The sequence below is a fragment of the Lemur catta genome, unplaced genomic scaffold, assembly GCF_020740605.2.
Source record: "Lemur catta isolate mLemCat1 unplaced genomic scaffold, mLemCat1.pri scaffold_55_ctg1, whole genome shotgun sequence".
In the NCBI taxonomy this organism is placed as follows: domain Eukaryota; kingdom Metazoa; phylum Chordata; class Mammalia; order Primates; family Lemuridae; genus Lemur; species Lemur catta.
Window position 1 is genome coordinate 1,067,185 of NW_025423860.1, and position 13,412 is coordinate 1,080,596.

The following is a 13,412-nucleotide window of genomic DNA, read 5'->3' on the forward strand; positions in this document are numbered from 1 at the left end:
CTCCTAAGTAGCTGGGATTACAGGCATGTGCCACCATGCCTGGCTAATTTTTTCTATATATTTTTAGTTGTCCAGGTAATTTCTTTCTATTTTTAGTAGAGACAGGGTCTCGCTCTTGCTCAAGCTGGTCTCAAACTCCTGAGCTCAAATGATCCACCTGCCTTGGCCTCCCAGAGTGCTAGGATTACAAGCATGAGCCACTGCACCTGGTCAATAGCTAATAATTGATAGAGCTTAAAGTAGGATGCAAATCCAAGTTGAACTGACGCCAAAAGCCAATCTCTTTCTAATAGGCTGCTCTTTTATTAATCTAGTGAGGAATAGCAGCTAATAAATATTGTACTTTTTTCACAAGAAAATTAAATATTTGCTTTAAAGGTAGAAGAAAACATGCTGTTTAATATTTATAATTACATGAATCTTTGTATATTTTAAGATAGTGCACTACAATTTCCTAAAAATCTCTCTCACTTTCATAGGACTGCTCTCCATTTGGCCTGTGCCAATGGCCATCCAGAAGTAGTTACTGTCCTGGTGGACAGAAAATGCAAGCTCAATGTCCCCGACAGTGAAAAAAGGACAGCTCTGATTAAGGTATATAGCAGCCACCTTTTGCAGCATGAGATGGATTTCATTTCAATATACACAATAAAAATAAATTTGTTTCATTTAAATGTAACTAGTCGGTGGGATCTTTGGAATGTTTCTTTTGAACTGTTAGAATTTATGATCTATTTCTTGATCTGATACTGATAGGCGGTACAATGCCTGGAAGAGGAGTGTGCCACCATCCTGTTAGAACACGGTGCCGATCCGAATCACAGTGACGTGTATGGCAACACAGCTCTTCACTATGCTGTCTATGGCGACACCCCATCGATCGCAGCAAAGCTCCTTTCACATGGCGCAAATAAAGAAGCCATAAACAAGGTAGAGATCAATGAACTGTATTTGAAAAATATCAAACGTTGACATATGTAACTATCAATTTTCCATATTTGGAAGCTCAAACGTTCCGTGAATGAAAATATTTTGAAATACCTTAATTGTTTTAAAATTTTACTTAAAATGTTTATACATTTAAAGAAGCATTAGAAGATGCAGTTTTCTTTTATACATTCATGGTTAATATTTGTGAAAACCCTGCATTTGTTAAAGGAAAACTTGTTAACTTTTTTTCCAAACAAGTGTTGTGTTTTTTTTGTTTGTTTGTTTTTCCTATTTAGTATAAAACAAGCCAGGGGAGCCAAATTTGCCCTGGAAATACGCTTTATCTTATAATTGAAAACTAAAGCATTATATAATAAATGGAATTCTTGCTGCTGCTGACAAGTTCCTTAGAAATGCAATTTATATCAAAGTGACTAATCTCTAATTGGCAAGTCGTAAGAGAAAGAAATGGAAAGGGAAAAAGAGAACAGTCAGAAATATGCTGGCCATTTGGAAATTAGGTAATTTGGGGAAATACAATGAAGAGTTTTTTGTGTGTTTACTTGTCTGTTTGTTCTTGGTTTATATGTTTAGACAAAGTGCTCTTCAGTTTTACGGAAAGTAATTCTTAGTTTGGGAAAGAGTGTTAGGGAGTTGTAAACTTGCCCAGAAATCAGTGTTAGGAGGACTCTGAGGAAAGCAGATTGGCAGTGAATAGGTGGTGAGGATGTGGGAAAGAGTTGAGAAGAGGGAAGAATATCCTGCTCTTGCCCAAACAGCCACTTATCCTCCTCTTGCAGAAACAGCCACTTCGACAAGACTCTACTAGAATTTCTTGTTGGGAAGGTGGAAGGTACAAAACTTCTAAATAGCAAAATCAAGTTGCATTTTGAGTTTCTTAGTCCCTGTTCTAACCCTGTGCAGCAAGACTAAATGGAGTTTTCAGCAAATGACTCCATCTCTCACTATTTCCTGTTTTGGGCCAGATCTCCAAGTGATAAAGGGCCTTGGCCATGTGAGAGAGACAGGACACTGAAGTGACTGCCTGCTCTGCTAGTGCTCAGCTAGAGCTGTGTCACAGTGACCAGGGAACATTTTTTAACAATCTAGAAGTCTAGGCTCAGCCCTGCAGATTTTAATTTAGTAAATCTAAGAAGGCCTGGATATGTATATTGAAACAGATTTCCTCAAAGCTGGGTGCAGAAGCGTGTGCTTGTTGTCCCAGCTACCCTGGAGGGTTGAGGCAGGAGGATCACTTGAGCCCAGGAGTCTGAGTCCACCTGTGCAACATAGTCAGACCCTCTCTCTAGCCAATAAAAATACTTTTCTTGAGATTCTGATGCATTCCTACTTAACAACCACTGAATAAATAAATATAATATAGAAATTCCCATGTTTCAAAAACATAAGAAATCTCCAGAAGAATTGGAGTTTGATAGATGCTACTTCCTTCAAATCTCTCCTTTCTAATAATATTAGCCTGACTTTATCTGCCTCTCTCTAGCTCTGTGGTTGAGCAGTTCCAAAGAATATTATTGGCAACATCTATCAGCTTATGGAATAACACCCGTTTCCTGCTATTTAGCAATCATTCACTGCCAGTCAGAGGGTCTTTAGAAATCTGCTTATGGACAGTCTTTCAATAAGTAGTAACGGGCCCTTTTGGGATTTCACATTTCTTTGTTATCATTCAGGGGATTAGTTCAACAAATGTTTACTACAAGCAAGGCGTTCTCAATTAGCACAGTAGCAAATCTTGAATCTTTTATTCAGGTACAGCTGTATTATGGACTATCTCAGTATGTCTGTTAAGTTCATACAGCTTTGACGTAATGAGGATGGCAGTTTTAAACACTTAAAAGCATGAAGTTTCCAAGAACATAGAGAGGAATTCTTTTAATAATTTAGTTTTAGCAGTCCTATGAACTAGTTAACAATTTGGGTAACAATCTGGGAAAAATAAACACAAGTAGATAGTAAACGAATAGATGTTTGAAAAATTCTTGTTGTGGGTATTATAAATCTTAATAGCAATTTTTATTCCATATTGGGGCTTGATATTTTGGCAAAACCTATGACACTAAAGAAAACAAAGATTTCACATGCAAGTACTTGCTTTATACATGACTATTTGGAAACATCATTAGTGAATTTTAGAACATGAGACTATAGTCAAAATGCAGCCCATAAGTAGGTTTACTTTGCCTCGATAAATTGAGTTTGCATGTAAAATTTGGGAGACATGCAGGAACCTGGGTTTCAGGCTTCCCTAAAGAGTCAAGCCTATTGTCCCTTGAGCTCATATGTTTTCTGTGCTGTGCAGAATCTTCCCCCTTTATACAAGGTGTATGTTCTCCAGTTTGCTGCTGTGCCTATCTAGGTATTTCACAGGCTCAGGACATCTACTTGCCTACCTAAGCACTTGAGAGGACAAAGCTTGTTTTTTAGTATTTTTTGAAATAATTTCAAGGTTTTCAAGACAGTTTATACTTGTTTAGAATGTATGTCATCTATATTATAATATACATTTATCCATTAGTAATATGGTTGGATTTTAGAATATAGAAATTTTTTTAAAAAATCAATTTTTTATTATATATACCATAAAAAATCATCTTCGTATTGGAATACCTATAAGCTTTTTAGGTTACCCATGGTGAGAACACTGAATCCTAAGCACTAGACCACCAGGGAACTTTACCCATGGTTATAGTTGGCTAGGCTGTGTGTAATGAAGACAGCATTATATCTTTCTCCTCAGCATAAACTCTATAAAATGCAAATGATTTAGTGGCTTCCATTGTGCTAGCAATAATCCATATAGATCAGTATTAGAACTCTAATTGATAAGCCATTATATTTTTATTTCTGATTTATATTTTGCATGAAGTAAAAACCAACTGGAGTACCAATTAAAATAGAAATCAGAATACAAGTGGATTAAAATAAAGCAGATAGGCATTAGCATCTCAGGATCATCAGGATAATTGAGGAAAAAAATCATAGTGAGCCTTCTAATAACTAAGATAAAAATCTGTCACCTTGTCACAGGAGAAACAACATGGACCATGAAATAATGAGTTGAAATTCATTTGAAACCTCTCTCTTTTATTCAGAGCCCATTTCCTTAGTGACCCTTTGGAGAAGGAGTACCTGACATTGGTACCCTGGGGTCCTACGCTACTGTTAGAAGAGAATCACAGGAGTTTGTATCACCTGGAGGAAACCTCCACATTCACTGGAAAGTTCTTAAAACTGTATCTCTAAAGATTTAATTCTTCACATGTTGTTTACCAAAAAAACTAAATAATAATAATACTTGTCAAATAGAGATCAGGCAAAGCTTGAGAGATTTCTTTAATACTGGACATATGATGCACAGTTTTGCAGTACTTCTCTAGCCTGGATGGTCATGGAATCTTCCTTTTGGGATACAGTGTTTAACTTATGGTATCTAAATACTCTTTGGAATATCATGTAAAAAACGTTGCTGTAGGTACAATAATTGATATTAATTCAATAAAAATGCTTGAAGCATTTACTACTACATCTTAGGGTTTCGGAATATGGAGATAAAAGATACAGCCCCTGCCCCCAAGAAGCTCTTGGTTTAGATGGAAAACAATAAATTAAGTACAGCATATCATGGTAAATGTTGTGATAGAAACAAAGATTCTTAGAACCCAGAAACGTTTGAAATGAGTTTTGGAGATGGCAGGAGTTAGCCTGGAGAGGCAGAGGAGGGGAGTTTCTAAGGGAAGGAGCAGAACAGATGGGTGAGTGGATGAAACTACCTTTCATTTACTTTCTGTATGATACATTTAAGTTCATAGGCTCTTACATCAAATGTTCAGTTCAGTTGAGAAATATGAAATTTTTTGAATGATAAATTGATTTTTCTGTATTACAGGATCACCTCACTCCACTTCTACTTGCTGTAAGTGGAACTAAAGAGGAAATGGTAGAATTTTTGATACAGAAGAATGCAGATATAAATGCAGTAGATAAAATGAACAGGTATAGTATTTAGTGCTTTTTTTAAAAAAATGTGAATGTTATTTTAGGGTAGTAAGAGTCACTCAAGTCAGAATTATTAAATGAATGAGAAGATTAACATAATTGTTGAGAGGATAGAGTGACAAATATCAACACAAATCATCAGTTAGGTAGAAAAGCAATTATTTGGACTGGGGAACCTAAAGAACAATATGCAGTAGGATTCATCATCTCTTATGATACTGACTGATATTTGTTATTTGTAATCTGATGTTTTTGATCATGTCATCTTATATCACCTAAAGAGGTTTCATATTAGTTTTACTGAAGTGTGGACTTTAACTTTTAGATCACTTTATGACTCAATATGGAACTTCTTAATCCTTTTATAGTATTTTTTTAACTTCTTCTTATAGAATTTCCTTCAAAAATGGTATATGAAACATAAATAGAAGTTGAAAATCATTTTTTCTTTGGGACGACTCTTTTGCCTTAAGTGCTTTCTTTGAAAAATATTGATGTTAGGTGATCTGTAAAGGATTATTAATTGCTATAACTAGATACTGTGGGTTCATCAGTTGTTTTCCTTTTTCATTTCTAATGTATTTTGATGTTTTCTTTTTAATTGTTATGAAAATGAGAGAAAGACCACTTTAAGTGGATAAAATTTTTCTTTAATGAAGATAAGTCATAAGTGGATGATAAAGGGAAGAGACAGCTTTTCATTCACATAAAACCGGGTTTAAATTCTCGCTTTCCCACTTGCTAGGCGTGTGACCTTGGGAAGACCACTTCCCACCAAATGTGTATTCTAATATGAGAAGGAGAATAACACTATGCCCTTCCAGGGTGGTTGTGTACAAGTAAGATTATGTATAGAACATTGAATTCAGTCCCCAGCACGTGCTCATCAACATCATTAACTGAAACTACTATGGTTACTATTTTCACCATTACTACTAATGTTATTGTTTAAGCCTGCAGATAGCTCTTACTTAACTGACCCCTAGTTGACTCTGAATCACAGTCCATTATGTCAAAATAGGGAAGACATGGAGCATACTTCATGCAATGCTTTGCTTACTTTAGATAAGTGATCTCAGCAGAGAATGACCAACTTCTACTATGTCATACCTTAATGACACAAGAAGCTACGTTTTTGTCCCTTCCTTTTAACCTAGGTGGTAATTTACAAAGAGGCACGCTTGAGCACCCAGGATGCTTGTGTCAGTTAGTACATATAAAAGGTTAATTCTATACTGATAGGCAAAATATTCAGCTGGCAATCTATATCAAATTAGCATTTTAAATAACTATTAAAGTTCCCAAGGGTGAGGTTATCTCTTTGTTATTTTAGAACGGCCCTCATGCTTGCTGAACATCATAACTCACCAAGTATACTACACCTTCTTGAGGAAGGTATGGATGTTTTTTCTGAAGATATCTCTGGAAGGACTGTGAAGGATTATGGCACTACTAGTGGTTTTAATACGTAAGTATTTACATTAAAAGACCAGTGAACACTAAATCAAGGTGTAAAATATTTTCAAATTTTATATCTTATACATCAGGTGAGATTTCATAGTGTGTTTCAGGTAGTGTTGGAATGGCAGTGAATTAGTCGAATTCATCAGCCAGAAATCAAACAAAAGGCTAAACTAGTTAGAAGTAGTAATGGGCACAGAATTCATCATCTCAAGACTTTCAAGAAACCTTTATCATTAGGGATGGTATCAGCATCATCCATTTCATTTGAAGAATAACTCGTGCATGAGATAATATGCCACATGTTTGATCCTTCTAATTAGTTATTTGGGTCTTGAAATGTCTACTTAACAGAAAATGTTGTAGTGTCTTCTGGGGGCTATTTCCTATAGCCTCCTCCTTGAACTTTTCAGGAAATGGAATGGTTCTCTAAATGCAAAGAAGACAGTTGTTTTTACAAGTCTGAGAGAGGGGAATGAAAGGACACTTCAATCATTCTGTTGTTTCATTTATTCTGTTATTCCATTTGACACTGGTCTTGCTGTCTGGAAATGATTGACCTTTGCAGATTCAGATCCCTCAGTCTTCATATGGTGATCCATATTTAGACTTCAAGGCTACATACACATTTTTTGAGTTCGTGCACATATGCTCAACCATTGTTCCTAAATCACCAGTACCCTGCTCTGGCAGCTGGGCCTCCTAGCTACAGCCACAAACATAGTGAGCAAAAGGGCCCTCCCTCCACACTCCAAACCTTATGTGGAGCCCTCATCTCAGCCTAGACTTAGCCTAGGTCTTTATGGTAAGTTATCCTTTGATGCCCCTGATTGTCTTCCCTCTAGCAAATAGTTGAGATTGTTCTAAACTGTCAGAGAGTTTCAAATATCATTGTAGGAAGATATTAGAACTTCCTTTTTTCTTTGCTACAAATTTGTATGCCAAGGCTCCTTTTGCCTCTGTTTAGTGCCTTTTTTTAAGTATTGGAAAGTCACATTTCATCCTTCTGCAGAGTAATGGTCACCAACTTGTAGCTGGTCTCTCAAGTGATCTGTTTTCCATAACAATGAAAATCTCCCAAGCTACTTGGACCTGTACCTGAGGTTTCTTAAATTCTTTCAAATTCTATCTCTTAGGGAAACCATTCATCAGAATTCTCTGAGCTAAAAGTAGGTTAATTGTTTGGCTCTTCTGTTGATACAATACATACATACATACATACATACATACATACATACAGGAGGTTGATTGGATTTAACAGGGCCAAACCTCATCCCTGACTCATCAGTGTCCATATAGGGCTTTGAGCTTGCTTCATCAGCACATACATGAAAATTGAAAGAATATAGAGAAGATTACCATGGTCCGTGCCCAAGGATGACATGAAAATTTATGAAGCATTCCATATTCTGTGCAGTCCTGTGAACATCATTTGACTGTTTGCTGACTAGCTCAGAGGAAACAGTGTATGTCAAAGCAAAACAGGTGTGACTCAATATTAAGATTGTGAGTTTCACTAACAAGAAAATTGTGTAAAGTGATGTATGAAATGACAGTGGAGTTGAGTGTTGAGCAACATGTATAATGTCATATGCAAATATGTTGTCGGTACTGATCTCAGACATGAGAAAATATGAACCAGCATCTCCTTCATTGAACTTAGTAAAAATAAAAGTAAGGTTTTGCCTTCCCCATCACTTGGAGGGAACATGGAGATTAAGCATCTTGCTAACGAAGATCTGCTGGTTCAGAGTTTGAGTAGGCAGAGAAGGAATAGTAGCAGTCCAAGGCAGGTCTTGACATTTATTGATTATTCTGCCTTTGGTGTGATTGATTAGCTCAGTAATGGGGGGAGAGTTATGTTATCTAATTTAATGAGATAATATATTAATAAATTTGTCACAAATTATGAAATAACTGAGATACCCTGAATTACAAGCCACAAAGAATAGGAAAACTAATAATCAAAATTAGGACTTAATAACATTTTCTTGAAACTTCAACATTTCATTCAATATTGCAGCCTAGGGAAAAATGCAGAATGGGTTGTATTTGGGATTCTAAAATAATTTCAGCAATTAAATTAAAGAACAAAGTAATCCATTACTTGACTATTTCTTCAAGCATTGTAAAAATGTTATAGTATTAATATTAAATATTTATAAAAATGTCTATTAAGAGTGACACAAGGAAGAAAAATCGTCATGTTTTGAAGACATTGAGCCTAAGACAAGCAACTTTTCCATGAACAAATAGCTGTTGGTCATAGCACCTAAGACTTCTTTTAAGTTCAGGACACTTTTTGTTATGTCAAGCGTACTCTAGTTCGTTGACTGAACTATGCTGCTCACACTTCATGAGGACTTCACCTTAGTTTTGTATTCTTGAAATCAAAGCGTAATAAGTTTGCAGCGCTTACACATTTGAAGTGTGTGGGCTAATTAAAGTTCTGATATTAGCCCTGATTTTGTTGAAATACTCTGAGAATTTCATATATTTGGTAAATGTTTTCATATCAGCATTAAAATAGTAATATTACTTATTACATTTTTATACATAGCATTCACCACCAAATTTCAGAATATAAAGAAGAAAAGATACCTGACGATCTTTCTGAAAACAACAATCCAGGTAAGACTTCTGATAGTGAATTGCTCTTGGTCGTTCTACCATGGATAAAAAAATAAAGAGTAAGGAAGTTTTGAGCACAAAAGGGGCAGTTAAAAAGTCAATGTGTAAATTGTGTGCATATTTTAAAAATTTGTTTCTTAGTAATCTAGAATTTAGAATTATGTAAGAAGTTAATTGTAGGGAGTTTATAATCACAAACAGTATTGTCTAAAAAAAGTCTTCATTTAATTATGGTCCTTAAAATGCTCTATGATATTTTTGTATAAATAATAAAATAGGTTTTAAAGTTAGTATGTTATATGTTTCCTCTGTGGTGACATTATAATCAATTGGATTTCTTATTAAAATGAGTTATTTATATTTTATAATAAATGTTTCTGTCTAGGAAATGAATATTAATTAGAGTTGATCTGAACATTGCAGGGGTTACGGGCACCAATTCCCTGTGTGGTGAAAAATTTGCGTATAACTTCTGGGTCCCCCAAAACTTTACTAACAGCCTACTGTTGAGCAGAAGCCCTACTGTTAACTTAAGCAGTCAGTTAAAACGTTTTGTATATGTATCATATACTGTATTCTTACAATAAAGAAAACTAGAGAAAATAAACCATTATTAAGAAAATCATAAGGAAGAAAAACTATTTACTTTCATAAAGTGGAGGTGGATCATCAGAAAGGTGTTCATTCTCATCGTCTTCACACAAAGTAGGCTGAGGAGAAGGAATAGAAGTTGGTGTTGTTGCTTCTGTGTGGCAGAGGCAGAAGAAAATATGCATATGAGTTGAATATGCATATGAGTTGACCCCTATAGTTCAAATCCTTGTTGTTCAGTGATCAAGGGTATTACATAGTGTTTCCTGTCACTAAGGAAGTAATTATCTTTAATACTGGCAATTCAAAAATAGCTTTCTGGTATGAACAAATAGCAATAAGAACTGTAAAAAGTAGCCAGTGTGCAGTAGTGTCAGAAGAAGATTCATTTTTAAAGATACTGAGTACAAAAGTCAGATATTACTTGTTGAGAAGCACAAATTATCTTACATATTTTTATTCTAACGTGGTCTCATTATTATCGACCTCATCCCAAATAAATTGAAACTGCATGAGATATATTTACTTTGTTAAAACAAGATATATATTCTTCTATCTGCCAGATAGCTATCATGATAACAGTAATTTTATTAGAATAGGATACCCTGTTACCATTAGGCAAAAGATTACCATAGTCAGTATTCCAACAGACTTGCTTTGGGCTCAACAAATTGTAATAAAAGTACACAAACATTTCACAATAGCAAAAATGGTACTATTCTCCCTAGGTGTGACAACTTAAGCACCTGCTAATCTGAAGCGTACGAGACACCTTTAATTTAGTACGTCTTTATGAAAGAGCCTTTATAAGTTAGGTTTTGCAAGTTGCAGTAGACAATGATAGATGTAGTTTCAGTCCTTAGGGTTCTCATAATAAAATAGAGCTGTCCTAGGAAGTAATGTCTGTGGTTTTTCAACAGAATTGTCAAAAATCATTTTCATTCATTTATTTTCTTGACCAGTTGACAAATAACGCTCAAGAGTCTTTTAGGCAATAAGCATTTTTGTTATGTTACCAAATATAAATGTCTAAGAAATACCCTCAGAAGCTTTATATTTTTATTGTCATTTTTATTATTTATTACTTTATTCAGTGCTTACTATGTGTCTGATGCCCTCTGTGAGCTCATAACTACCATTTCTAATGTACTTACCATGTTACATATGTGCCAGACAGTTTAAGTCCACGGCAAGGAATTCATGCTTTAAAAAATTGGGTAACATGTCAGGTAAGCATGCCAGGTAGAGCGACAGAAGAATGATGCTTGGCAGAAGGAACAGCTGACAAGATTGCATGTTTGGCAGAAGGATCAGCAAGTGCAAAATCTGAGATGCATGAGTGAACTTTGCAGGGTGTGTGAGCAGTTCAGTTTTCCTTATGCAAAAAGCATAAAATTGTAATGCTTGGGAATGAGATGAACACTTAGCTAAGACAAGATTGTGGAAGACTTTTTAATGCTTCCACACTAAAAAGTAGAAATGGAGAGATCTTATTTTTTTGGCCATGGGAAATTTCTCAGGTTGAATGCATTTGGCTGCAAATAATGGATGACCTAAGGAACAGAGGCTGAAACAATAGGAACCAAGTTGTTTTGGTGGTTCAGTAATGCCACCAGGATCCACTTTGTTGTCCCTCTTTCAAGGGTGCTCTTGGCACTGTTGTGCTTATGGCTCCTTTCCTGGTTGGCTCATTAGCACCAGTTCCAAACACAATGTTCTTACAAGATAGTATCTAAAGGTGGGAAGGGCTGCTTTTCTTCATATGTTTTTTGTAACTCGGGAGAAAAGTGGGAAGGATGCAGTGGTCTCCCTGTAACATTTTATCAGGTGGGTCACACCATATGCTCATTTTTAAATCAGTCACTGGGAAACAGATGTAATTACTGTGATTAGCTTAGAATAATTATTTCTCTTTTTGGAGCCAGGGAGGGGTATTAAGATGATAAATATTGAAATAGAATTGTGTTTCTCCAGCAAGAGACAAGAAGGAATGGCTACTGGGTAGGGAGCCATTAAAGTTTGTTGTAGTGATTCATTGAAGAATATTGAGCAGGGGAGTCTTAAGGTGGGATTTCAGTTTTAGGGCATTTTGTATATGGTCTAAATCAGGCATGGGCAAGCTTTGTCTCTAAAGGATCTAGTATTAAATATTTAAGGCTGTGTTATCGCTTTCACATCTACTCAACCCTGCCATTGTAGTGTGAAAGCAGTCATAGAAAATATGTAAGCAGATGGGCATGACTGTGCTCCAGTAACATTTTGTTTTACAAACCATATGGCATATGCATAGAGAAGAGCAGCAGTTCACCAAGGAAGATGAACACTTTTCTATAAATGTTGAATTTAATGGATATTCATATAGAGTCTTTTTAGTGTTTTCCAGACTCCTAGAAGGAAAGCCGCTCTTCAGAGTAAGTCACATTGTTTATATGAAGAGTTTTTAGGCACAGTGTGCCGCTCTTTTCACTTAGGGAATGGTGGGAATCCTCTCAAAGCCAATGTCCTGGATCCCAGCCATGAGCCAGCCTTGCAAGCAGGCCTTTCTAAGGATGGCAGTCTCATCCTTGCTGTATAAAATCTGTTCTGCACAGCAGTTACACCCCAACTTAATTTTTAGTGGTTTTAAAATTTTATTTAATAGCAGATAATATAATGATATAGCATAACATGGTAGTTGTTTTAGTTGCATGATCCATATTAAGTTGCAATGCTGTTTACTTTTTTTTTTTTTTTTGCTGTTAATGAATGTTTAACAGATATTTGTGCATAAGTTACTATGGCAATGCAGGCACTTAAAACAGGGGATGTGATATTATGAAATATATATGTGGTCTTTGATTTGGTTTCCTGGCATACAACTCCTAAAATTTTTGTACTCTCCAAAGTGATTATCTTTTTGTGTGTGAAGGATTGACTGATGGCTGGCAGCCACCAGGTAGCTGCAGGATGGAGGCTGGTCATCACAGACCAAGGCATGATTAGGGAGCTGGGACTTCCACCCTACCTCCAACCTCCAGGGAGGAGAGTGGGGCTGAAGATAATGTGATCTTCAATGGCCCATGATTTAATTTGTCGTATCTCTGTAATGAAGCTTTCATAAATAGCCAAGGACTGAGTTCAGAGAGCTTCCAGATAGCTGAATATGTGGAAGCTGTTCTAGGGCAGTGCCCCAGGAGGGTATGGAATTGCTCTACCCCTTCCCCCATACCTTATCATATGCATCTCTTCACCCATATCTTTTGCAACATGTTTGCCTGAGTTCTGTGAGCCATTCTGACAAATTAGTGGAACCCAAAGAGGGTATTACAGGAACCTGGACTTGAATCTGATCATTCAGAAGTTCTGGAGGCCCACATTTGCTACTGGTGTGGGAAAAAGCCAGCCTTGGGAACTGAGCCCCAACCTGTGGGATCTGAAGATAGTGATGGAACTGGATTGGAGGACTCTCAACAGGCGTCTCCAGCAGAATGAATTGCTTGATTGTTTATGGGGAGCCCCTGAACCACCACCACATTTGGTCAAAGAAGTCCTTTGTGTTGATAATTGCTGTTGTGGTGTGAGAACATATAGCAGCAAGGGGGACTGCTGTATACTCTGTGATTACATCTCCCAGTCTGTTAGTCCAGAAATCATGCTGTTTAAGTTTGACACTGTCTTCTTACAATACTGACTCTGCTAGTGAGACCAGTTTCTGTCACTGTGGTAGGTTTCAGTTGGGATTATGATGATTGTACACAGCGGTTCACCTGTAGGTATCAAATTTTGAAAAATTCCAGTCT

General features: G+C 36.3%; 1 protein-coding gene and 1 non-coding gene across 2 annotated transcripts in view; both read left to right on the forward strand.

Moving 5' to 3' along the window:
* The window catches only part of LOC123629869 (ankyrin repeat domain-containing protein 26-like), a 37,507-nt gene that overhangs the window by 3,265 nt on the left and 20,830 nt on the right, over positions 1 to 13,412 (forward strand). The window contains exons 2-6 of the mRNA XM_045539232.1: positions 480 to 594; positions 757 to 930; positions 4,841 to 4,947; positions 6,284 to 6,418; positions 8,972 to 9,042. Of these exons, the coding sequence (XP_045395188.1) occupies positions 480 to 594; positions 757 to 930; positions 4,841 to 4,947; positions 6,284 to 6,418; positions 8,972 to 9,042 (602 nt within the window). The remainder of the gene's footprint in view (positions 1 to 479; positions 595 to 756; positions 931 to 4,840; positions 4,948 to 6,283; positions 6,419 to 8,971; positions 9,043 to 13,412) is intronic.
* On the forward strand, positions 7,717 to 7,823 carry LOC123629882. Its single transcript, XR_006732355.1, has one exon. It is a non-coding gene; the product is annotated as a U6 spliceosomal RNA (small nuclear RNA).